This window comes from Coregonus clupeaformis, chromosome 1 (assembly GCF_020615455.1).
Source record: "Coregonus clupeaformis isolate EN_2021a chromosome 1, ASM2061545v1, whole genome shotgun sequence".
Lineage (NCBI taxonomy): Eukaryota > Metazoa > Chordata > Actinopteri > Salmoniformes > Salmonidae > Coregonus > Coregonus clupeaformis.
Genome location: NC_059192.1, coordinates 85,069,444 through 85,096,209, shown reverse-complemented (window position 1 = coordinate 85,096,209; position 26,766 = coordinate 85,069,444). Strand labels below are relative to the sequence as shown.

General features: G+C 44.3%; 1 protein-coding gene across 1 annotated transcript in view; it reads right to left on the bottom strand.

Moving 5' to 3' along the window:
- Nucleotides 1-26,766, bottom strand: part of LOC121568182 — a 108,013-nt gene that overhangs the window by 11,944 nt on the left and 69,303 nt on the right. The window contains exon 4 of the mRNA XM_041878773.1: nucleotides 1,724-1,761. Coding sequence (XP_041734707.1) covers nucleotides 1,724-1,761 — 38 coding nt within the window. The remainder of the gene's footprint in view (nucleotides 1-1,723; nucleotides 1,762-26,766) is intronic.

Below are 26,766 nucleotides of genomic sequence, written 5' to 3'. Positions count from 1 at the left end.
CAGGATAACTTTCCTGCAATGCAGGAAATGTAAAACATGTAGTGCATTTGAGGTTTAAAAGGCTTCTGAAGTTTGAAATTTCCACTTTGACATTTGACTTGATTTCCCTTATGAAGGAACCAACCCCTACAAAAATGTCATTAATTATAATCCACAAAATAATTCACATTTCCTGTTGCTGCAGGATTATTTTCTTGCTGTAGCAAACTAGCTCAAATTAAGATCCTACATCTGTACATGTGCCATTTGCTCTCTTCTAAAAGACAAACCTCCAATTACTTGGGTATACTACCTATTCCAGTTGATAGATGAAAACATGTAGTAGCCATTTATCAACTTATAGCTCTGAGAGACAATTATTTAGGTAGATGGCTGATACGGAAAAGGAAACAACACTTTCTAGATAGCGACAGCGGTGAATGCTACAACATGATCCCTTATTGGTGTGAGCTGTTAAATCCATTTCAATCAGTGTAGATCAGGGTTTCACAAACTCGGTCCAGGTCACCCCCTGGGTGCACGTTTTGGTTTTTGCCCTATCACTACACAGCTGATTCAAATAATCAAAGCTTGATGATGAGTTGGTTATTTGAATCAGCTGTGTAGTGCTAGGGCAAGAACCAAAACGTGCACCCGGGGGGGGGGGGGGCCCAGGACTGAGTTTGGGAAACCCTGGTGTAGCTGAAGGGGAGGAGACAGGTTAAAGAAGGATTTTTAAGCCTAGAGACAATTGAGACATGGATTGTGTATGTGTACCATTCAGAGGGTGATTGGGCAAGACAAAATATTTAAGTGCCTTGAACAGGGTATGGTAGTAGGTGACAGGCGCACCAGTTTGAGTGTGTCAAGAACTGCAACGCTGCAGGGTTTTTCATGCTCAACAGTTTCCCATGTGTGTATCAAGAATGGTCCACCACCCAAAGGACGTCCAGCCAACTTGACACAACTGTGGGAAGCATGGGAGTCAACATGGGTCAGCAACCCTGTGAAGCTTTCGACACCTCATAGTCCATGCCCTGATGAATTAAGGCTGTTCAATATTAGAAAGGAGTCCCTAATGTTTTGTACACTCAGTGCATATCCACAGTGTTGTATAATGGTACATTTTTCTATCCAATATTTAGCAATTTGAAATGGTCTAATATATTTATTTGTGCCAACCATGAGTGAAAGTGTTATACCAGTTTAAGTGGTTGATGGTTATGTTACATTTTAGTAATTTAGTAGACACTTTTATCCAGAGCGACTTACAGGAGCAATTAGGGTTAAGTGCCTCGCTCAAGGGCACATCAACAGATTTTTCACCTAGTCAGCCCTGGGATTTGAACCTGCAACCTTTCAGTTACTAGCTCTTAACTGCTAGGCTACCTGCCAGTAGTTGTCAAAAGTTGAGCAACTCATTTTACACTGTCAGTTCTGCAATCTTTGTAAGAGCATGTGACATTAAAGAGCTGCACTGTTAAGAGTTTGCATTAAGTTAGTTGCCTGGAAATTGCTGTGAATTTTGTGTTACCTTACTAGCAACCAGCTGTAAAATTCACAATAACGTAACACCTTAACTAGCAACCTAACTGTCAGTAAGCTATTGTAGAATGAACAGTAACATACTTGCAACTAGGTGCCAGTAGCTCAATGAACTTTTCTGATTACAAGAAAGCTTATAACATTAGGTGACAACTATTAAGCATTCTTTGTGGTGAGCACACTTGGGACCCAGCCTCACCTGGCCTCAACCTCTAGGTTGACAGCAAACTTACCTTCCTGCCACACCATCAGGTCAGTGAGAGTGACAGAGATCAGCCACAGTAAGTTATTTTAACAGTTTAGTTATTTTACAATAACTACTTCCAGCAAGCTAACAGTACATGAACTTCCCGGTGACCAACTGCCATTAACACTAGAACTGTCAAGACATTCAATCTGACTGTTTTCAATTTTTCAATTTCAATAACTTAATTTCAATAAAAACCTTGAACCTAACATGTGTTTATGAAGGTCTTAGGTAACATTAAAATAAGAAATGTTAATATTTGAAAGAACATAATACAATTTTCATTAGTTTACGTTAGAGTAGACTAAATGTAAAAATGTAAAACCACTAAAAACACAGAATTTCACATGTAAAATCAATTTTATTAGTGGAGTGCCTTTGTTACAACTATGAAACAAAAAGCATGTGAGTTGAAACGCAGTAAAAGCTTATTTTTATAACGACAAAACAAATATAATAATTAAAAAATTACGAAAATTAAGTAAATATAAGTGAAATATAGTGAAAATCAGCACAAAAGCAATAATGGCATTATAATTAATGTAAGTGTCGATATGACAGCAGTCAAAAATAGTATATTATTGTCAGTTATTGGACACATTGCTTGTAGCCTCGCTCGTGCTTACAGTATGCTGTGCGTCTTCATGCAACAATTGGATCCAGTGGTTTAAAGTACTTAAGTAAAAATACTTTAAAGTACTACTTAAGTAGTTTTTTGGGGTATCTGTACTTTACTTTATTATTTATATTTTTGACATCTTTTACTTTTACTCCACTACATTCCTAAAGAAAATAATGTACTTTTTACTTCATACATTTTCCCTGACACCCAAAAGTATTCGTTACATTTTAAATGCTTAGCAGGACAGGAAAATGGTCCAATTCATGCACTTATCAAGAGAACATCTCAGGTCATCCCAACTGCCTCTGATCTGGCGGACTCACTAAACACAAATGCTTCGTTTGTAAATTATGTCTGAGTGTTGGAGTGAGGCCCTTAGAGGTCTTCACGGCTCCACTGTGCATGAATACCCAAGACCCGATCCGGGACCCGAGCGGGTCTGGATCCAGAATTCTAAATAATGTCACGGATCTGAGTCGGATCTGATATGATTGTCACGGGTCTCGGGTACGTGTAATTTTAACTGTTTTCCGGAAGGGGCCGTGCATTTCCGAACGCCACTGCTGCATTAGAGAAAGAGAGAGAAATTGTATAATTTATAGTGCTGCTGCTCTTGCTTGTTTTTGGCCAATCATAAGTCATCAAAACGGCAATAGGCTACAGTCATAGAGCCTCGCTCCGTGTGTGGCAAAAGTTAGGAGATATCTAATCAGTGGAAGATGTAATTAAATTGACAGAATAACATTTTAAAGGAGAAGGATAGGCTACAACGGCCAAGAGCTAACATGTAGGCAGGCTACTACTTAATATTCTGAATGGAGTTGTTATTTGTAACTGTAGGATCAGAAAGCGCATGCTCTGCACCCTCAGTTAGCCTAGCTAGCTAACGTTAGGAATACAGATATGCATCTGTTAGTCACAGATACCTTTAAAAAAACGGTAGGGGCGTGGATCAGGAAACCAGTCAGTATCTGGTGTGACCACCATTTTACTCATGCAGCGAGACACATCTCTTTCGCATAGAGTTGATCAGGCTGTTGATTGTGGCCTGTGGAATGTTGTCCCACTCCTCTTCAATGGCTGTGCGAAGTTGCTGGATATTGGCAGGAACTGGAACACGCTGTCATACACGTCGAACCAGAGTAACCCAAACATGCTCAATGGTTGACATGTCTGCTGAGTATACAGGCCATGGAAGAACTGGGACATTTTCAGCTTCCAGGATTTGTGCACAGATCTTTGCGACATGGGGCTGTGCATTATCATGCTGAAACATGAGGTGATGCCGGTGGATGAATGGCACGACAATGGGCCTCATGATCTCGTCACGGTATCTCTGTGCATTCAAACTTATGCCTGCCCATACCATAACCCCACCGCCAACATTGACATCAGCAAACTGCTCACCCACACAACGCCATACACATGGTCAGCGGTTGTGAGGCTGGTTGGACGTACTACCAAATTCTCTAAAACAACATTGGAGGCGGCTTATGGTAGAGAAATGAACATTCAATTCTCTGGCAACAGCTCCGGTGGACATTCCTGCAATCAGCTTGCCAATTGCACGCTCCCTCAAAACTTGAGGCACCTGTGGCATTGTGTTGTGTGACAAAACTGCACATTTTAGAGTGGCCTTTTATTGTACGCAGCACAAGGTGCACCTGTGTAATGAACATGCTGTTTAATCAGCTTCTTGATATGCCACACCTGTCAGGTGGATGGATTATCTTGGTAAAGGAGAAATGCTCACTAACAGGGATGTAAACAAATTTGTGCACAACATTTGAGAGAAATAACCTTTTGTGCCTATGAAAAATGTGTGGAATCTTATTTCAGCTCATGAAACATGGGACCAACACTTACATGTTGCGTTTATATTTTTGTTCAGTGTCCTTTTACTTTTGATACTTTAGTCTATTTAAAAACAAATACTTTTAGACTTTTACTCAAGTATTATTTTACTGGGTCTTTCACTTTTACGTGAGTAATTTTCTATTAAGGTATTTTAACTTTTACTTTAGTATGACAATTGTGTACTGTTTCCACCACTGGTTGGATATAATTTAGCTGTTATCCCTTGTACTAACAGTCACCACAAATCTTTGTCACTTTCACTTGAGTGCAACACTTCCCACAAACAAGTTGCTTGCAGCTGTCATAGGTTCTGTTGCGAGTGCATCTGTCCACCTCGCAGTTTCTCCTCCCTGGGAGCTGTGCACAATTTGGCTCAAGCAATGGCTCGCGTGGACTCTTTGCTGCTGCCTTGGCCCTCATATGTCTCTCACGTAGTCCGTGTGCCAGACTCATGATGAAGTCTCTCCTCCTCAAGGTGTTGTTCATGCACTGCTTGAACAACACGTGTGCGTTGATAGCAGCCAACTGTCATGCCCTGATCTAGAGAACTCTTGTTGGTTGGGTTAGGGTTTGAGTTTCAGTTGAGATCTATGTGATTGTATATCTATGTTTAGATCTAGTTTTATATTTCTATGTTTGGCAGGGTGTGATTCCCAATCAGAGGCAGCTGTCGCTCGTTGTCTCTGATTGGGGATCATACTTAGGTAGCCAGGTTGCCTACCTTAGTGGTGGGATCTTGTTTGTGTTCCTGTTAGGCTTGTTGTGTGTATAGCCAATAGGACTTCATGTTTTCGTTGTTTTGTTATTTTGTCAAGTGTTTATTTGTCTTAATAAAGATGTACGCATATCACGCTGCACCTTGGTCTGACCCGTCTCTCAACGATCGTGACACCAACTCAAGCATGTTGTAGAACTCAGCAACAGGCCAGCAGCGAGTTCCTCCTTTCACCTAGTACAGCCGTGCCATCTGATCCGAAAAAGTATCTGACACTCGCTCACCTGCTGCCAGATATGGATCCTTTCTCAAATATGGAAAGCCATTCAGCATGAATCAGAATAATCATAATCAGAGATGTCATGATCCATTTCTTCCCCACCATCTGAGTGTTTTCATTCAGATCTTGTAGCAACGCTAACGCAGCATGTTCATCTTGGTCTTGCCATTGTTAATTATGCTCTCACTGTGTAGCCTACTTCAAGTAGGTCTAGAGTAGACTAATTAGGCTGCTTGGATTCAGTGGACTGATATAGGGTACATATTTTTGAGATTATATAATTAGAATAGATGAATACAATAGAATGGCCTGCCCTGTTCTTCATTCACAATTGGTGATTACATAATTATGCATCGTTCGGTTCCCCTCGCTCATCAACTGACACCAATAATAAGAAGAAACTTGATTGGGCCAAGAAACACGAGCGATGGACATTAGACCGTTGGAAATCTGTCCTTTGGTCTGATGAGTCCAAATTTCAGATTTTTGGTTCCAACCGCAGTGTCTTTGTGAGACGCAGAGTAGGTGAACGGATGATCTCTGCATGTGTGGTTCCCAGCGTGAAGCATGGAGGAGGAGGTGTGATGGTGTGGGGGTGCTTTGCTAGTGACACTGTCTGTGATTTATTTAAAATTCAAGGCACACTTAACGAGCATGGCTACCACAGCATTCTGCAGCGATACGCCATCCCATCTGGTTTGCGCTTAGTGGGACTATCATTTGTTTTTCAACAGGACAATGACCCAACACACCTCCAGGCTTTGTAAGGGATATTTATATTTGACCAAGAAGGAGAGTGATGGAGCGCTGCATCAGATGACCTGGCCTCCACAATCCCCCGACCTCAACCAAATTGAGATGGTTTGGGATGAGTCAGACTGCAGAGTGAAGGAAAAGCAGCCAACAAGTGCTCAGCATATGTGGGAACTCCTTCAAGTCTGTTGGAAAAGTTTTTCAGGTGAAGCTGGTTGAGAGAATGCCAAGAGTATGCAAAGCTGCCATCAACACAAAGGGTGGCTAATTTGAAGAATCTAAAATCTAAAATATATATTTTTTGTTTAACACCTTTTTGGGTACTAGATGATTCAATATGTGTTATTTCATAGTTCTTATGTCTTCACTATTATTCTACAATGTAGAAAATAGTAAAAACGTTTGACTGGTACTGTACGTATTCACACCCCTGAGTCAATACTTTGTAGAAGCACCTTTGGCAGCGATTACAGCTGTGAGTCTTTCTGGGTAAGTGTCTAAGAGCTTTCCATTACATTTACATTTTACATTTTAGTCATTTAGCAGACGCTCTTATCCAGAATGTTCCACACCTGCATTGTGCAACATTTTCAAAATTCTTCAAGCTCTGTCAAATTGGTTGTTGATCATTGCTAGACAACCATTTTCAGGTCTTGCGATAGACTTTCAAGTAGATTTACAGTGAGGGAAAAAAGTATTTGATCCCCTGCTGATTTTGTATATTTGCCCACTGACAAGACATGATCAGTCTATAATTTTAATGGTAGGTTTATTTGAACAGTGAGAGACAGAATAACAACAAAAAAATCCAAAAAAACGCATGTCAAAAAGGTTATAAATAGATTTGCATTTTAATGAGGGAAATAAGTATTTGACCCCTCTGCAAAACATGGCTTAGTACTTGGTGGCAAAACCCTTGTTGGCAATCACAGAGGTCAGACGTTTCTTGTAGTTGGCCACCAGGTTTGCACACATCTCAGGAGGGATTTTGTTCCACTCCTCTTTGCAGATCTTCTCCAAGTCATTAAGGTTTCGAGGCTGACATTTGGCAACTCGAACCTTCAGCTCCCTCCACAGATTTTCTATGGGATTAAGGTCTGGAGACTGGCTAGGCCACTCCAAGACCTTAATGTGCTTCTTCTTGAGCCACTCCTTTGTTGCCTTGGCCGTGTGTTTTGGGTCATTGTCATGCTGGAATTCCCATCCACGACCCATTTTCAATGCCCTGGCTGAGGGAAGGAGGTTCTCACCCAAGATTTGATGGTACATGGCCCCGTCCATCGTCCCTTTGATGCGGTGAAGTTGTCCTGTCCCCTTAGCAGAAAAACACCCCCAAAGCATAATGTTTCCACCTCCATGTTTGACGGTGGGGATGGTGTTCTTGGGGTCATAGGCAGCATTCCTCCTCCTCCAAACACGGTGAGTTGAGTTGATGCCAAAGAGCTCGATTTTAGTCTCATCTGACCACAACACTTTCACCCAGTTCTCCTCTGGATCAGTCAGATGTTCATTGGCAAACTTCAGACGGCCCTGTATATGTGCTTTCTTGAGCAGGGGGACCTTGCGGGTGCTGCAGGATTTCAGTCCTTCACGGCGTAGTGTGTTACCAATTGTTTTCTTGGTGACTATGGTCCCAGCTGCCTTGAGATCATTGACAAGATCCTCCCGTGTAGTTCTGGGCTGATTCCTCACCGTTCTCATGATCATTGCAACTCCACGAGGTGAGATCTTGCATGGAGCCCCAGGCCGAGGGAGATTGAATCGCACCAACTGTTGTCACCTTCTCACCAAGCTACTTGGCGATGGTCTTGTAGCCCATTCCAGCCTTGTGTAGGTCTACAATCTTGTCCCTGACATCCTTGGAGAGCTCTTTGGTCTTGGCCATGGTGGAGAGTTTGGAATCTGATTGATTGATTGCTTCTGTGTACAGGTGTCTTTTATACAGGTAACAAGCTGAGATTAGGAGCACTCCCTTTAAGAGTGTGCTCCTAATCTCAGCTCGTTAGCTGTATAAAAAGACACCTGGGAGCCAGAAATCTTTCTGATAGAGAGGGGATCAAATACTTATTTCCCTCATTAAAATGCGAATCAATTTATAACATTTTTGACATGCGTTTTTCTAGATTTTTTTGTTGTTATTCTGTCTCTCACTGTTCAAATAAACCTACCATTAAAATTATAGACTGATCATTAGACTGATCATTACTATCAGTGGGCAAACGTACAAAATCAGCAGGGGATCAAATACTTTTTTCCCTCACTGTAAGTCATAACTGTAACTCGGCCACTCAGGAATATTCACTGTCTTCTTCGTAAACAACTCATGTAGATTTGGCCTTGTGTTTTAGGTTAGCGCAGTGGTCTAAGGCACTGCATCGCAGTGCTAGCTGTGCCACTAGAGATCCTGGTTCGAATCCAGGCTCTGTCGTAGCCGGCCACGACCGGGAGACCCATGGGGCGGCGCACAATTGGCCCAGCGTCGTCCAGGGTAGGGGAGGGAATGGCCCGGCGGGGATGTAGCTCAGTTGGTAGAGCATGGCGTTTGCAACGCCAGGGTTGTGGGTTCGCTTCCCAAAGGGGGTATGAAAAATAAAAAATTATGTATGCGCTAACTGTAAGTCGCTCTGGATAAGAGCGTCTGCTAAATGACTAAAATGTAAAAAATGTAAAATGTATTGTCCTGCTGAAAGATGAATTAATTTCCCAGTGTCTGGTGGAAAGCCGACTGAATCAAATCAAAATCAAATCAAATTGTATTTGTCACATGCGGCGAATACAACAGGTGTAGACCTTACAGTGAAATGCTTACTTACAAGCCCTTAACCAACAATGCAGTTTTAAGAAAGAATACCCTAAAAAATCACACAAAAAAATACAATATAAAATAATCCGAAATAAAAGTAACAAATAATAAAAGTAAAAATAACAATAGTGAGGCTATATACAGGGGGTACCGGTACCGAGTCAATGTGCAGGTGCACCATTTATTCGAGGTAACTGAGGAAATATGTACATGTTGGTAGTGTTACTAAAGTGACTATGCATAGATAATAAACAGAGAGCGGGGTGGGCAATGCAAATAGTATTGGTAGCCATTTGATTAGATGTTCAGGAATCTTATGGCTTGGGGGTAGAAGCTGTTTAGAAGCCTCTTGGACCTAGACTTGGCGCTCCGGTACCGCTTGCCGTGCGGTAGCAGAGAGACAGTCTATGACTAGGGCAGAGATAGCAGAGAGACAGACAATTTATAGGGCCTTCCTCTGACACCACCTGGTATAGAGGTCCTGGATGGCAGGGAGCTTGGCCGTCCGCACTACCCATTGTAGTGCCTTGCGGTCGGAGGCCGAGCAGTTGCCATACCAGGCAGTGATGCAACCAGTCAGGATGCTCTCGATGGTGCAGCTGTAAAACCTTCTGAGGACCCATGCCAAATCTTTTCAGTCTCCTTAGGGGGAATAGGTTTTGTCGTGCCCTCTTCACGACTGTCTTGGGGTGCTTGGACCATGTTAGTTTGTTGGTGATGTGGACACCAAGGAACTTGAAGCTCTCAACCTTCTCCACCGTCGATGAGAATGGGGGTGTGCGCTGTCCTCTTCTTTTTCCTGCAGTCCACAATCATCTCCTTTATCTTGATCATGTTGAGGGAGAGGTTGTTATCCTGGCACCACAGGGCCAGGTCTCTGACCTCTTCCCTATAGGCTGTCTCGTCGTTGTCGGTGATCAGGCCTACCACTGTTGTGTCATCGGCAAACTTAATGATGGTGTTGGAGTCGTGCCTGGCCATGCAGTCATGAGTGAACAGGGAGTACAGGAGGGGACTGAGAACGCACCCGTGAGGGGCCCCCGTGTTGAGGATCAGCGTGGGGGATGTGTCGTTACCTACCCTTACCACCTGGGGGTGGCCCGTCAGGAAGTCTAGGATCCAGTTGCAGAGGGAGGTGTTTAGTCTCAGGGTCCTTAGATTAGTGATGAGCTTTGAGGGCACTATGCTGTTGAACACTGAGGTGTAGTCAATGATTTAGCATTCTCACATAGGTGTTCCTTTTGTCCAGGTGTGAAAGGGCAGTGTGGAGCGCAATAGAGATTCCATCATCTGTGGATCTGTTGGGGCGGTATGCAAATTGGAGTGGGTCTAGGGTTTCTGGGATAATGGTGTTGATGTGAGCCATGACCAGCCTTTCAAAGCACTTCATGGCTACAGATGTGAGTGCTACGGGTCGGTAGTCATTTACGCAGTGTGATGTCACGAGAGGCTACACAGCTTTCAGCGGGATTGCTCAAGTAGTGCAAGGAGACCAGGTTCAACCAAAACAAGGATTTTATTAAAGGTCTTGGGAAACTAACGAAAGTATAACACAATTCTGTTCTCTGGTGGCTCTTTAAGGTTTAACAGTTCAGGGATGTCTCTTCCACATCCAAAATCATAACTCTCCCTCGCTCAAATAACTTTTCCCCAGTCTTACTGTATTCCACGTTGCAGCTAGTGGCCAACCCAGCAAAACGTCCTTCCAAATGTCCCACACGTATTTCCACAGGTGCATATATCCAAAGGTGAGTATTTCCCAAAGGTAAGTATCTCCAAATCCTTATATTCCTCATGGAAGTGGACGTGCAGCACTCTTGTCCTCCAGAGAGCCCAGCTTGGAGACCGTGTCTCTTCCCTTCAACCAACCTTCAGCTCATCAGCTCCTGATTGGTTTCAGCTGCGTGGGAAGATTGGCCATAGAGGGTTGGAGTTCCCGACCATACCAGCAGATGGAGCCATAGCTGTCTGGGTTTGCAGCCATCTCAGGGGGATGTAACGTCCCTCCAGGACACAGCCTCTCGTGACATCACACATCCCCCTCCTCGGGACCGACGTCCTCGTCGGGGTAAAGGCAGCGAAGAAGGCATCACGCCGGGAGAGGGCGTCCGCATTGCCGTGGTGCTTGCCAGCCCTGTGGACAACAGAAAAGTTAAACGGTTGCAAGCTCAAAAACCATCTGGTTACTCTACTGTTTGATTCCTTGTTCTTGGCCATCCACTGCAGAGGGCCGTGATCAGATACCACCATGAAACGTCGGCCCAGGAGATAGAACCGAAGGGACTCCAGGGCCCAGACTACAGCCAGACATTCTTTCTCCACCGTTGAATAGTTCTTCTCTCTTGGAAGTAACTTTCTGCTTAGGTAGAGAATGGGATGTTCTTCACCGTCATGTGCCTGGGTGAGGACAGCACCCAGACCCACCTCCGAAGCATCCGCTTGGACAATGAATTCCTTCTTGAAGTCTGGTGCCACCAGGATCGGACTGGAGCAGAGTGCTCGCTTCAGGTTGAGGAAAGCCGCCTCCGCCGCAGGGTTCCACTTCACCATTCGTGAGTGGCGTTTGGTCGTCAGCTCCGTCAACGGTGCAGCTATGGTAGCAAAATCTGCAATAAAGCGTCTATAGTAGCCAGCGAGGCCCAAAAATGACCTTACTTGCTTCTTGTTGATGGGCTGCGGCCAGTCCTGTATGGCCCGCAGTTTGGCTTCCTGTGGTTTGACCAACCCCCGCCCAATGGTGTACCCCAGGTAGTTTGTCTCACTGAAGGCCACCTTGCACTTCTTCGGGTTTGCCGTGAGCCCTGCTTCCCTGAGCGAATCCAGCACCGCTTGTACCCGGGGTAGGTGGCTGGCCCAATCCTGACTTTGTATAACAACATCATCCAAATAAGCCGCTGCGTACCTCTTGTGGGGGCGCAAGGACTCGATCCATCAGGCGTTGGAACGTGGCAGGTGCCCCGTGGAGACCAAACGGAAGTCGGGTATACTGGTAGAGCCCCTCCGGGGTGGCAAAGGCTGTCTTCTCCTTAGACGCTCGGGGTCAAGGGCACCTGCCAGTAGCCTTTTGTGAGATCAAGAGTGGTTAGGAAACGAGCATGCCCCAAGGAGTCTATTAAATCATCGACACGAGGCATTGGGTATGCATCAAATTCAGACACTTCATTCAACTTTCGATAGTCATTACAAAATCGTACTGAACCGTCTGGCTTGGGAACTAGTACGATGGGACTTGCCCAGGCACTGTGGGACTCTTCGATTACTCCCAACTCCCGCATCTTCCTTACCTCCTTCTGTATAACCACTTTACGAGCCTCTGGCACGCGGTACGGGCGCTGGTTTACCGTTCGGCCAGGCATGGTGCGGATCTCATGTTGGACCACCTCTGTGTGACCGGGAAGGGAGGAGAAGACATCCTGGTTCTGCTCCACGAGTTCCAGGGCCATCTGTCGTTGATGTGGGGACAGATTTGGACCCAGCTGAACCTCTTCTCGCGCCGGTTCCTGGGTCTCTGTGGGGGTAGAGAGCTGAACAGCGCCTCTCTGGCGTGCCACTTCTTTAAAAGGTTAACATGATAAATCTGCTCAGTTTTCCTTTTATCTGGTTGCCTCACCTTGTAGTTTACTCCTCCCATGCGTTCAATGACCTCATATGGTCCTTGCCAGGTTGCCAGGAATTTGCACTCAACGGTTGGCACCAGGACCAGCACTCTGTCCCCCGGCTTAAACTCCCTGGGTTGAGCAGATCTGTTGTAGGAGGCTTGCTGTTGCCGCTGACTGGCCTCCAGGTGTTCCCGCATCATGGGATAGATGGCCTTCATTCTCTCCCTCATAGCCCCTACATGGTCGATCAGTGTCCGCTGTTGGCATGGCTGCTCCTCCCAGGCCTCCTTGGCGATGTCGAGCAGTCCTCTGGGTCTGTAGGAAAGCAAGAGCTCAAAGGGTGAAAAACCAGTAGAAGACTGAGGTACCTCTCTCACCGCAAATAATATGTATGGTAACAGCTGATCCCAGTTGCGCCCATCTTCCCCTACCGCTTTCCGCAGCATGGATTTTAGTGTTTTGTTAAAACGTTCGACTAGGCCATCTGTCTGGGGGGTGGTAGACCGAGGTTCTCAGCTGTTTGATTTTCAGTAAAGCACAGAGTTCTTTCATCACCCTGGACATGAATGGAGTCCCTTGGTCCGTCAATATCTCTTTTGGGATTCCCAGACTAGTTGAGAGACGGAACAGCTCCTTGGCGATTTGTCTGGATGTAGCCTTCCTCAGCGGAATGGCCTCCGGGTACCGGGACGCATAGTCCAGAATGACCAGAATGTATTGATGTCCCCTGGCACTTTTCGGTAAGGGCCCGACTATGTCTAATCCAATCCTCTCAAAAGGAGTTTCGATAATGGGCAAGGGAATGAGCGGGTTTCTATATGTGGGCTTTGGCGCAACCTGCTGACACTCAGGGCAACTACGGCAGTAGTTCTCTATCTCTTTGTGTACTCCTGGCCAAAAGAAACGTTGCATGATTCTTTCCTTAGTCTTCTCTACCCCCAAGTGGGCCCCTAGCGGGTGTGTGTGGGCTAGGTTGAGTACTGTGGCCCGATAGGGCTGTGGCACGAGGAGCTGTTCATGCACTTCCTCATTTTTCTTGACTATCTGATATACTAACCCCCGGTTTACTGCGAAATGGGGGTAAGTAGGGGTTGTCTTATCACCTACCACTACACCTTCTAATACCTGCACATTTCTTAAGGCATTTGCAAGAGTAGGATCTTGTAATTGAGCCGTACCATACTGGCCTGTGAGAGGGGGAAGCTCTTGGGTGCCTGGGACGTCTTCTTCACTGGAGAACGGAGCACTTTCCTGGGCTGCGTTCTCTTCTCCCGTATCCGGACCAGTCTCGGTGTCGGTCTGGGCACCTGCCATCCCTATCAGAGCCCGGGCGGGAGTGAGTAACTCGGAGGATTGCACCGGAGCCTTCCCAGGATGAGTCTTGCCTCTCCGTTTCCGAGGTACTCGGGTTATCCTCTCCTGAGACTCTCTCCAGAGTGGGTAAAAGGCGGGGCAGTCTCGTCCAATTAGGACAGGGACGGGGAGGGAATCAACCACCCCCGCCGTCGTGTGTATGGTTCCCCGTGTGCTGGTCATTGTAAGTTCAGTAATGGGGTATTCTCTGGTGTCCCCATGGACACAGGAAACTGGGAGGACTTTCCCCGGGGTCAGACACGTGGGGCCCACCAAATCCTTACGCACCAGGGTGGCCCGGCTACCAGAATCCAGTAAGGCCTCCACATCATGGTGATTCACAGTTACCGGGCAGGTGGGGGGTCGATCTGGGCCGCCATCTACGACTCCCAAGAGCGAGGCAAAACGGTGTGTGGGTGCTGAGCTGGAGGACTCCGCAGTGGGCATAGGTTCATCGGCTGGTTTCCCACACTGCCAGGAGATATGTCCCATCTCCCCACACCGGTAACACTGTCGAGTTTCCCCCCTCCTGGTGTACTCTTCTTGGACCCGCCTGGTTTCTGGCTCCCCCTGGAGCCGGGATAAGTCCTGACGTGGCTGGGTTCGAGACCTTGGGGTCCTTTGGACGGGTTCTTCCCATTTGTGGTGGGGCCGCACTCCTGGGGTCTTTTCGGGAAGCATTCAGCATCTCCGCTGTGGCCTGGTACTTTTCCACAGCTTCCACGGTCAGATCAGCCGTGGTCAAGGCCTGTTGACTGATGAACCGTTTTGCCTCATAAGGCAGGGGCGCGTAGGTAACGATCCACCACAACGGCCTCCACCACCGCCGCTGCTGTATTCCTCTGCGGATCCAGCCATTTCCTTGCGATTCGGACAAGTTCATGCATCTGCGCCCGAGGAGGTTGGTCTGGTTGGAAGGTCCAACTGTGAAAGCGCTGGGCCATACCAAACCTTGTGAGTCCATATCTGCTGAGGATCTCAGACTTCAGGGCATCATAGTCAGTAACCTGGTCAGGGCCCAGGTCCCGGACAGCATTCAGCGCTTCCCCGGTTAGGAAGGGGGGCTAACAGACCAACCCACTGTTGCTTGGGCCAGGCTTCCCCTAGTGGCCGTGGCCTCAAATGCATGCAGGTATGCCTCAATGTCATCGGTAGCTCCCATCTTAGATATAAAGTCACTTGCCTTTATTGGGCGGGTATTTTGGACCACCCTCTGTCTCTGCAACTGCAATTCCTCTGCCTTCAGAAGGTTGGCTTTCTTTTGCTCCTCCAAGAGAGCCACGTTTGCTTGCATCTGGGCTTGCTGGCCAGCAACAAGGGCTTTCAATATGTCCTCCATTTCAGTCGGGCGGGGAGCCTACGGCCAACTTGGAAAACTGGGTGATCAAACCTTCGGTATCCTCCTCTGACATGCACTATTAACGCTTGAGCGTGCCCGTATTCTCCACCATCTGTGATGTCACGAGAGGCTACACAGCTTTCAGCGGGATTGCTCAAGTAGTGCAAGGAGACCAGGTTCAACCAAAACAAGGATTTTATTAAAGGTCTTGGGAAACTAACGAAAGTCTCTGCCGGGCCGGTTCCCCTCTCCACTGGGGTTCTCTGCCTCTAACCCTGTTGCAGGGGCTGAGTCACTGGCTTGCTGGTGCTCTTTCATGCCGTCCCTGGGAGGGGTGCGTCACTTGAGTGGGTTGAGTTACTGACGTGATCTTCCTGTCTGGGTTGGCGCCCCCCCCTTGGTTTGTGCTGTGGTGGAGACCTCTGTGGGCTATACTCGGCCTTGTCTCAGGATTGTAAGTTGGTGGTTGGGGATATCCCTCTAGTGGTGCGGGGGCTGTGCTTTGGCGGAGTGGGTGGGGTTATATCCTTCCTGTTTGGCCCTGTCCGGGGTTTCTTCGGATGGGGCCACAGTGTCTCCCGGACCGCTCCTGTCTCAGCCTCCAGTATTTATGCTGCAGTAGTTTATGTGTCGGGGGGCTGGGGTTAGTTGGTTATACCTGGAGTACTTCTCCTGTCTTATCCAGTGTCCTGTGTGAATTTAAGTATGCTCTCTCTAATTCTCTCGTTCTCTCTTTCTCTCTGAGAACCTGAGCCCTAGGACCATACGTCAGGACTACCGGGCATGATGACACCTTGCTGTCCCCAGTCCGCCTGGCCTTGCTGCTATTCCAGTTTCAACTGTTCTGCCTGCGGCTACGAAACCCCTACCTGTCCCAGACCTGCTGTTTTCAACTCTAAATGATCGGCTATGAAAAGCCAACTGAGAGACCTGAGCCCTAGGACCATACGTCGGGACTACCGGCCGTGGTGACTCCTTGCTGTCCCCAGTCCGCCTGGCCTTGCTGCTATTCCAGTTTAAACTGTTCTGCCTGCGGTTATGGAACCCCTACCTGTCCCAGACCTGCTGTTTTAAACTCTAATGATCGGCTATGAAAAGCCAACTGAGATTTATTCCTGATTATTATTTGACCATGCTTGTCACTTATGAACATTTTTGAACATCTTGGCATGGTTCTGTTATAATCTCCACCCGGCACAGCCAGAAGAGGACTGGCCACCCCTCATAGCCTGGTTCCTCTCTAGGTTTCTTCCTAGGTTTTGCCTTTCTAGGGAGTTTTTCCTAGCCACCGTGCTTCTACACCTGCATTACTAGCTGTTTGGGGTTTTAGGCTGGGTTTCTGTACAGCACTTCGAGATATTAGCTGATGTAAGAAGGGCTATATAAAATAAAATTGATTGATTGATTGATAACACAATTCTGTTCTCTGGTGGCTCTTTAAGGTTTAACAGTTCAGGGATGTCTCTTCCACATCCAAAATCATAACTCTCCCTCGCTCAAATAACTTTTCCCCAGTCTTACTGTATTCCACGTTGCAGCTAGTGGCCAACCCAGCAAAACGTCCTTCCAAATGTCCCACACGTATTTCCACAGGTGCATATATCCAAAGGTGAGTATTTCCCAAAGGTAAGTATCTCCAAATCCTTATATTCCTCATGGAAGTGGACGTGCAGCACTCTTGTCCTCCAGAGAGCCCAGCTTGGAGACCGTGTCTCTTCCCTTCAACCAACCTTCAGCTCATCAGCTCCTGATTGGTTTCAGCTGCGTGGGAAGATTGGCCATAGAGGGTTGGAGTTCCCGACCATACCAGCAGATGGAGCCATAGCTGTCTGGGTTTGCAGCCATCTCAGGGGGATGTAACGTCCCTCCAGGACACAGCCTCTCGTGACATCACAGCAGGTTACCTTAGTGTTCTAGGGCACAGGGACTATGGTGGTCTGCTTGAAACATGTTGGTATTACAGACTCAGACAGGGAGAGGTAAAAAAAATGTCAGTGAAGACACTTGCCAGTTGGTCAGCGCATGCTCTGAGTACACGTCCTGGTAATCCGTCTGGCCCTGCGGCCTTGTGCATGTTGACCTGTTTAAAGTTCTTACTCACATCGGCTACGGAGAGCGTGATCACACAGTTGTCCGAAACAGCTGATGCTCTCATGCATGTTTCAGTGTTACTTGCCTCGAAGCGAACATAGAAGTAATTTAGCTCTTCTGGTAGGCTCGTGTCACTGGGCAGCTCGCGGCTGTGCTTCCCTTTGTAGTCTGTAATAGTTTGCAAGCCCTGCATCATCCGACGAGCATCGGAGCCGGTGTAGTACAATTCGATCTTAGTCCTGTATTGACGCTTTGCCTGTTTGATGGTTCGTCAGAGGGCATAGCGGGATTTCTTATAAGCTTCCGGGTTAGAGTCCCGCTCCTTGAAAGCGGCAGCTCTACCCTTTAGCTCAGTGCAGATGTTGCCTGTAATCCATGGCTTCTGGTTGGGGTATGTATGTACAGTCACTGTGGGGACGACTTCATCGATGCACTTATTGATGAAGCCAGTGACTGATGTGGTGTACTCCTCAATGCCATCGGAAGAATCTCGGAACATATTCCAGTCTGTGATAGCAAAACAGTCCTGTAGCTTAGCATCTGCTTTATCTTTATTTTTTATTGACCAATTCACTGGTGCCTCCTGCTTTAGTTTTTGCTTGTAAGCAGGAATCAGGAGGATAGAATTATGGTCAGATTTGCCAAATGGAGGGCGAGGGAGAGCTTTGTATGCGTCTCTGTGTGTGGAGTAAAGGTGGTCTAGTTTTTTCCCCTCTGGTTGCACATTTAACATGCTGGTAGAAATTAGGTAAAACGGATTTAAGTTTCCCTGCATTAAAGTCCCCGGCCACTAGGAGTGCCGCCTCTGGATGAGCGTTTTCCTGTTTGCTTATGACCGTATACAGTTCATTGAGTGCGGTCTTAGTGCCAGCATCGGTTTGTGGTGGTAAATAGACATCTACGAAGAATATAGATGAAAACTCTCTTGGTAGATAGTGTGGTCTACAGCTTATCATGAGATACCCTCAGGCGAGCAAAACCTCGAGACTTCCTTAGATATCGTGCACCAGCTGTTGTTTACAAATGTACATAGACCGCCACCCCTTTTCTTACCAAAGGCTGCTGTTCTATCCTGCCGATACAGTGTATAACCCGCCAGCTGTATGTTATTCATGTCTTCGTTCAGCCACGACTCTGTGAAACTTAAGATATTACAGTTTTTAATGTCCCGTTGGTAGAATATACGTGCTTGTAGTTCGTCCAGTTTATTATCAAGCGATTGTAAGTTGGCCAATAGTATAGATGGCAAAGGCAGATTAGTCACTCGTCGCCGGCTCCTTACCAAGCACCCCGATCTCCTTCTGCAATATCTCCTTTTCTTTCTACTACGAATGACGGGGATGAGGGCCCTGTCGGGTGTCTGGAGCAATTCCTTTAGTGTCTAGTTGCAAACAGGATGCATGTTCTGAAATATTTTTATTCTGTACAGGCTTCCTTCTTTTCACTCTGTCAATTAGGTTAGTATTGTGTAGTAACTTTTGTTGATCCATCCTCATTTCTCTCCTATCACAGCCATTAATCTCTGTAACTGTTTTAAAGTCACCATTGGCCTCATGGTGAAATCCCTGAGCGGTTTCCTTCCTCTCCGGCAACTGAGTTAGGAAGGACCCTGTATCTTTGTAGTGGCTGGGTGTATTGATACACCATCCAAAGTGTAATTAAAAACTTCACCATGCTCAAAGGGATATTCAATGTCTGCTTTTAAATTTTTTACCCATCTACCAATAGGTGCCCTTCTTTAAGAGGCATTGGAAAACCTCCCTGGTCTTTGTGGTTTAATCTGTGTTTGAAATTCACTGCTCGACTGAGGGACCTTACAGATAATTGTAGGTGTGGGGTACAGAGATGAGGTAGTCAATCAAAAATCATGTCCATGCAACTTATTATGTGACTTGTTAAGCAAATCTTTACTCCTGAACTTATTTAGGCTTGCCACAACAAAGGGGTTGAATACTTATTGACTGAAGACATTTCAGCACTTCATTTTTAATTAATTTGTTTAAATGTAGAAAAACATAATTCCACTTTGACATTATGGGGTATTGTGTGTAGGCATGTGACAAAAAAATCTAAACTTAATCCATTTTAAATTTAGGCTGTAACACAACAAAATGTGGAAAAAGTCAAGGGGTATGAATACTTTCTGAAAGCACTGTAGACTTATTTAGGAAAAGTCAAGGACAAGGGGGACATGACTTTAAAAATGTAATTAAACATTTACATTTGTTTTGAGTCATTATGATACTCTCTGCCTTTCTAGTGTTAATATAAACAATCACAAATAATTCAATCATATTTCGTTTCGGAAGGTCATAAGAAACATGATACAAGGCAATTTATTTCAAAAGATCATAATAGCATGTTTTGAGTTGTATTTATCTGTGCTTAGTAGCCAAGGCTATGGCTGCACCATGCCAATGAAATCAACTTGACATCACAGGCCCTGCACTATCACAGTCAACACACATATATTTTACACTAAGTATATAACGGAATATAACAGAAGAAAATATAAAATATATTTTTCCCAATTGGCTTTTGCTGATTGTCACCAATATACTACTCACATGGGGAATGCATGGAGCCACGGTTATTCTAGGAAAAAGTTATATTTTGAAACAGAGACCATACGAGCAATTTGTTGTTTTCTTTAGGCAGAAATAGGTTAATTAGAAACCTTGGAATCTGCTCCTTCTGATAGGGTACTCTGTAGGATGATATGGAAGAAGTGCTATTTGTTAAGCTCCTGCCCTTCTTTGTCAATGTATGCTGTCAATGCACACTGCGCAGGTCATCAGTCTCTTCATTCTCTTTTTGACAATTGATAATATATTCACCCATCAGACTATTGTAAATATAATCTTGTCTATAGGCCACATCTATTATTATTATTATTATTATTATTATATGTGTGAAATTAGCTTCAACATAGTTTAGGTGTAGTTTTGACGACCCAGCTGGGCAGACAACTGTTGTCTTACAGTCAGAAAATACACGATCATCTTATTTTAGTATTTACAGTCTATGCGCTTCTGGATGAATCAATACATTTTCTGACTGATTACAATTTACATTTGGTGTCCTGAGGTTTCTTATGACCTATTTTAACATAATACATGCATTAATTTAGCAATGTATTATTTATTATGGAATATTTATACAATTGAAATATCAACCGTCATGGCCATTCTAGTAGTTGTGGAATTCTGCCGCTCCGAGTGTTAAGTTACTGGAAAATGCACAATAACCTCTTAACAGTGCAGATCTTGATAGAATAGATATTACATTTAACTTTGCAAGCCAGCTTAATGTAACTCTTGGTTTTGCTTTAGCTTATGCTGGTCACCAGTGTACAAAAGACAGCGAAGGCTGGTCACCAGTGAAAACACAACGAAGGCTGGTCACCAGCAAAAACACAACGAAGGCTGGTCAGCAGCAAAAACACAACGAAGGCTGGTCAGCAGCAAAAATACAATGAAGGCTGGTCAGCAGCGAAAACACAACGAAGGCTGGTCAGCAGCGAAAACACAATTAAGGCTGGTCAGCAGCGAAAACACAATGAAGACTGGTCTTACAGCAGAACCATCTAGCCCATGCTGGTCAGACCAGCTTGACCAGCACTGACCAGCATGACATTTATGCTGGTCTATGCAGTTCTTTCAGCAGGGAAGGTCAACATTTGTCCCTAATGTATGAATAAACATTCTGTGTAAAGTGTCTGTTGCTTCCACAGTTATATAATAATATAATGCCATTTAGCAGACGCTTTTATCCAAAGCGACTTACATTCATGCGTGCATACATTTATTTTTGTGTATGGGTGGTCCCGGGGATCAAACCCACTACCTTGGCGTTACAAGCGCCGTGCTCTACCAGCTGAGCTACAGAGGACCAACATAGTTTAGGTGTAGTTCATTGTAACTGATGATATGGAATTGCCCATAAACAAATAGTTGCATGATTTTTGTTGTGATTATTGTTGAAATTTCATAACTACAAACACTTGTGATGTGAGTCCATGTAGGTGAATAAGATGACATGTAGTGCCACACACACACGCAACATTGAACATTGGCTGTTTGATGGTTCCACAGCGCCTCCGGATTCTACTGTTTCCATGGTTCCTGTTGAAAGGCAACAGGCGGGGAGAGATGAAGAGAGAGAGAGAGAGAGAGAGGGGGCAGTGGGGTGGAAAGGTAGAATGGGAAGGAAGTGACTGTACAGGATGTCTGTGTGTGTGTGTGTGTGTGTGTGTGTGTGTGTGTGTGTGTGTGTGTGTGTGTGTGTGTGTGTCTGAGTATCACTGAGATAGAGGTTTTAAATAGCAAGGCGATTGATGTTCATTTTTAAAGAGGATGCCAATTATCTCATAAGAACAGACTGTCCTTCTTTTAAGAATGAATACTGGAAGTGGCCATTAATGTGGCTGTACAGTATGTTCCTCAGAGAGAGCATCAGACAGAGATTGAATAGCTGAAGGTAAGCAGAGGTTCCTGCACTTTAATATTAGCTGGAGTAAAGTATTGGTCCCATGTTTCATGAGCTGAAATAAAAAATCCCAGAAATGTTCCATACACACAAATAGCTTTACATCCACAAATTTGGCCACAAATTTGTTTACATCCCTGTTAGTGAGCATTTCTCATTTGACAACATAATCCATCCACCTAACAGGTGTGGCATATCAAGAAGCTGATTAAATAGCATGATCATTACACAGGTGCACCTTGTGCTGGGGACAATAAAATTTGCAGCTTTGTCACACAACACAATGCCACAGATTTCTCAAGTTTTGAGGGCGCGTGCAGTTGGCATGCTGACTGCAGGAATGCCACCAGAGCTTTTTCCAGAGTATTGCATGTTCATTTCTCTAACATAAGCCACCTCCAACGTCGTTTTAGATAATTTGTCAGTATGTCCAACCGGCCTCACAACCGCAGACCACGTTTAACCACACCAGCCCAGGACCTCCACATCCGGCTTCTTCACCTGCGGGATCGTCTGAGACCAGCCACCCGGACAGCTGATGAAACTGAGCAGTATTTCTGTCTGTTATAAAGCCCTTTTTTTTATTTACTTATATGAACTGTAACTCAGTAAAATCGTTGAAGTTGTTGCATGTTATGTTTATACTTTTGTTCAGTATATATATATCACTGCCAAAGTATTGGCTTGGTGACCAAAACAATTATCTCCATTGATCAATACGTAAAGAGTAATTTAAAGGTCATAAACAGTCAAAATCATGTTTTTCATGACATTTGATGATATTTGGATGAAACCAGATCAAAGTATGATGATCAAAGTAAGAAAAATTACTGTTGCTTCTACATTGATACAGTTTGATCATAAAGTTTCTGGTCCCCTCCCCCATGTCAAACACTTGGATTCAGGAGGCTGGATTATTAAGGGGATATGGTGACATCACCCTAACTCTCATTTTAATACACCAATCTTAACATTATATTATCTTACCTAATTTAAATAAGTACCGCCTCGTAACCAACATCGGAGAAGGCGTGTTTGCAGAGGGGCGTGGTTTATATAGCTAGATAGCTACTCTACTGGTGCCAAAATTTGACTGTAGGGTGTCTGCAAATATAATTAAAAGTTTACACTATTAATCTATGCCAAAGATACTTATATGTTTCCCCTTCCATCTGTGTCTGGTGTTAGCTAGTTACTGGCAAGCTACGTCTTCAGCCAGCAAAAGGGGGAGAAGGGTCGTTCAAAACTCTGACGCAGTTGTCATGTCAACACATCCGTCGGTGCTGCTGTGAACTGCATCACAAGAGACATGCCAAACAGGAGATGTATAAAACACAATGACATCATTGATGCAATTTCCATGTTGTTTGAGCTGATTTGTGTATCACCAAATTTGCTCGAGATGATTTTACTGCAACACTGCATCCAAGTTTCTTGACATAGGCATTTCAAAGAGCTGTCAGTCAAGGTGAGCTCAAGAATAGAAACTCCCCGCCCACTCAGCCTGTCTTTTCAAATATCTGATTCCCAAATTTTAAGCATTTCTATCCCCAACAAATATTATGGGTGATATTTTAGTCACTCAAAAGGCTATTTTACATGGGAATCAGAATGACTTTTCAGGACATTTAAGAATCCTCTGAAGGGCCAAACTATGTGGATCGAGTTTGAGGGAGGTGATATGTGAGAGTTGTGTTCGTTTTGATTAATCTTGTTTTATTTATTGTATTGATATTATTTATTGTATGTTCATGTTCAGAGGGCTCCCTAGCAAATGAGACCCTGGTCTCAATGGTGACCTACCCTGTAGAAATAAAAGTAAAAATAAATAAAAATAATAATAATAATAATGTCATATGCCAAATTAGGAACCACTTTGGCCACTCTGTAGACTAGATGTCATAGCCATGCATTTCTGGAATTGACAGGCATTACATGCATTTGAGCAAAGATGCAAGATACATGCATCTCTGGAATACATTTTAAGAGAGAGAAAAATAGAGAGATACAGAGAAAATGGGTAAGTGAGAACGAGAGAGAGCGAGAGAGAAAGAGATGGATGTCAGCAAGTATGGGAACACTACTTGAAGAAAATGAGAACATTCTGGTCTCATTTTGAACAAAAGAGCACAAGAAAATGACAGTTGACATAGTCACTATACTCCTCTAAAGAGCTGCCTTCACCCGGTGTCTTTGAGATGTATTTTGGGCTACAGTCACCGTGAGATACTCTGGGAGATATGAATAGCCTCCATTCTTGTTTCGAGTCTGTCTTTAAAAAAGTCGCTAATGGTGGTGATCTGCGTTCAGCTCCAAGTAAACAACTTTGACTGCCACTAATAGATCACTGCTAAGAGAAAGAGCCTGAGAGAGAAGCTGAAAAAATTCATAATAACATCTCATATTTGTTTTATTCAATACTGGCAAATGGCTTCTGGCAGCTGGCAGCTTCTATCCACATTATTCAAAAAAATAGTATAGAAATACAGTAGTATAGTGTAGCTCTCTAATACATTCACCTCAGATCTTAACTATTTGAAAAGCAGAAACTAGACAGAGTTAGGAGAGGGTTGTCGGCCATTTCAGACCGATGTCCCCTGCTCTGACAGAGGATGTCCCTCTCTGACCTCTAACATCTCACTCCTCTAGGGAAACTCCTGAGCTGTGACACCAAACACATGCATCACACACACAAACATATACACACACACATTCCCTGACACCTATGACACTGTCATACTGTTTACACACACATACACACACACACACACACACACACACACACACACGTATTTCCTGACACCTATGAGGTAACATGAGAAAAAGAGGGATGGACAAAGTTTTAGGGAGAGGGGCTGAAGCGCGTGAGCGGCTTTGATCCTCTGAGGGGTTTAGAATAATTTAGAGGTCAAAGGTCATGGCGGGTTGATCCCAGGGCCGTCACTCAGACTAGAGGTCACCAAGGTCCCCCAGAGAAGAAGGTTAGGGTACTTAATCCTCTAAAACTGACCCCTCAAACACACACACATAGGCACGCAGACAGACATACACACACACGTAGGCACTAGGCAGACACACACACACAGACACACGCACACCTCCTCATACACTAGCCTCACTTCACACTTCTGCCAATTACACTCTAATGTGCACATTCCTCCAATGACATGCACACACACCTCAACATCCCATTTTCACACAAACACACCCACCCACCCACCCACACACAAACACACACACACGAGAGAGAGTTGATCTGACCGCTTGGCACGCAAGACCGGCCTCACATCACACAGATCGTGACCAGAAGAAAGTCTTTAGCCCATCACTTGTTTAACTCAACTTATGCAACACTTCACAACGAGGCACTTATACTCCCGCATAATAATTGCATCCCAAATAGCACCCTATTCCCTTTATAGTGCACTATGGGCCCTGGTCAAAAGTAGTGCCCTGTATAGGGAATACAGTGCCATTTGGGACACAACATAATGCCTTTCACACATCACTCCAGAATATCACAGCTCATTCATGACTAGAGGCCTAATCTTCTCATTAGATTACTAATACTTAATAAATAACAATTAATAAATAATAACTAATACTTAATAACTAATTACTAATACTTAATAATAACTAATACTTTATAAAAAATAAATAATCCTCAATAAATAATTATGAATCCTTAAAAGTATTACTAATACTTAATAAATAATAACTAATACTTAATAAATAATTACGAATACTTAATAAATACTAACTAATACTTAATAAATAATAACTAATCCTTAATAAATAATTACTAATACTTAATAAATAATTACGAATACTTAATACATTATTACTAATACTTAATAAATAATTACTAATATTTAATAAATAATAACTAATCCTTAATAAATAATTACTAATACTTAAGAGAATAAGGCTTTTCTCTTCAAATAACATTCAGAGCTTAAGTCAAGCTAAAGTCTCCTCCAGTTTGATAATGATTAATATAAGAACATGTATTTTCTCTCTGTTTGATAATGTCAATATGCATTTATGTAATCCTTTTGTGTCCTTGAGAGGAATACAAGCTTTTTATCATTTTAATTGTTTGGGTGCTTCTTGTTCCTCCTACAACACAAGGGCAAATATAAAAGTAGCTTGACTCAATATGCGTCCCAAATGGCACCCTATACCCTATATCAGTGTTATCCATCTCCAGTCCACCAGTACCCCCAACCGTACACATTTTTACTGTAGCCCTGGACAAGCACACCTGATTCAACTGGTCAACTAATCATCAAGCCCTCATTTAGTTTAATTAAGTGAGTTTGTCCAGGGCTACCCAAACAATTGTGCTGTTTGGGGTACTTGAGGACTGGCGTTGGGAAACACTGCCCTACATAGTGCACTACTCTTGACCAGATCTGGTCAAAAGTAGTGCACTATATAGGGGATAGGCGGCAATTTGGTCCCTGATAAAAAACTTGGTAGCTAGAACAATTAGTCAGTCTGCCACCCATTAAATACCACAAATGGCTTAAAATGATTAGTCAAAATGTTTGACAGCAATGCCACATCAAATTCAAGTCAATTGGGAACAGATCTTTAAAGTCCCAATACCTTGGCATTGGGTCTATGAATTGATATACAAAACAACAATTGACACATCAGTTTGTTTCAATTTAAACTATTATATAAAATATTTGCTACAAAACGAATGCATAATATATGCGGCATTGAACGGTCAGCCTTGTGCAGACTCTGCAACGCGGAAACAGAATCAATAGGTCATCTCTTCTGGTACTGTTCATCGGTGGCTCGCTTTTGGAGTCTGGTCCAGGAATGGTTATTATGTCATAATATGGTTCAGATGGACCTGCAAACAGGGGATCTGAAAAACCATGATCAGTCAACGGGAAATATCCTTATGCTCTTGGGTAAAGTATTTATTTTTATGGCAATATCGGTAGAAAAGTTACAAATAGGCAGGTTCAAGACCCTCGTAACACATCACAGTAAAATGGAGGGATGTATTGCAAAAGGTATTGTACTGGGAAAGATGGGTTTATCTGTGGACATCGGAGGGTTGGAGTTAAGATCAGAA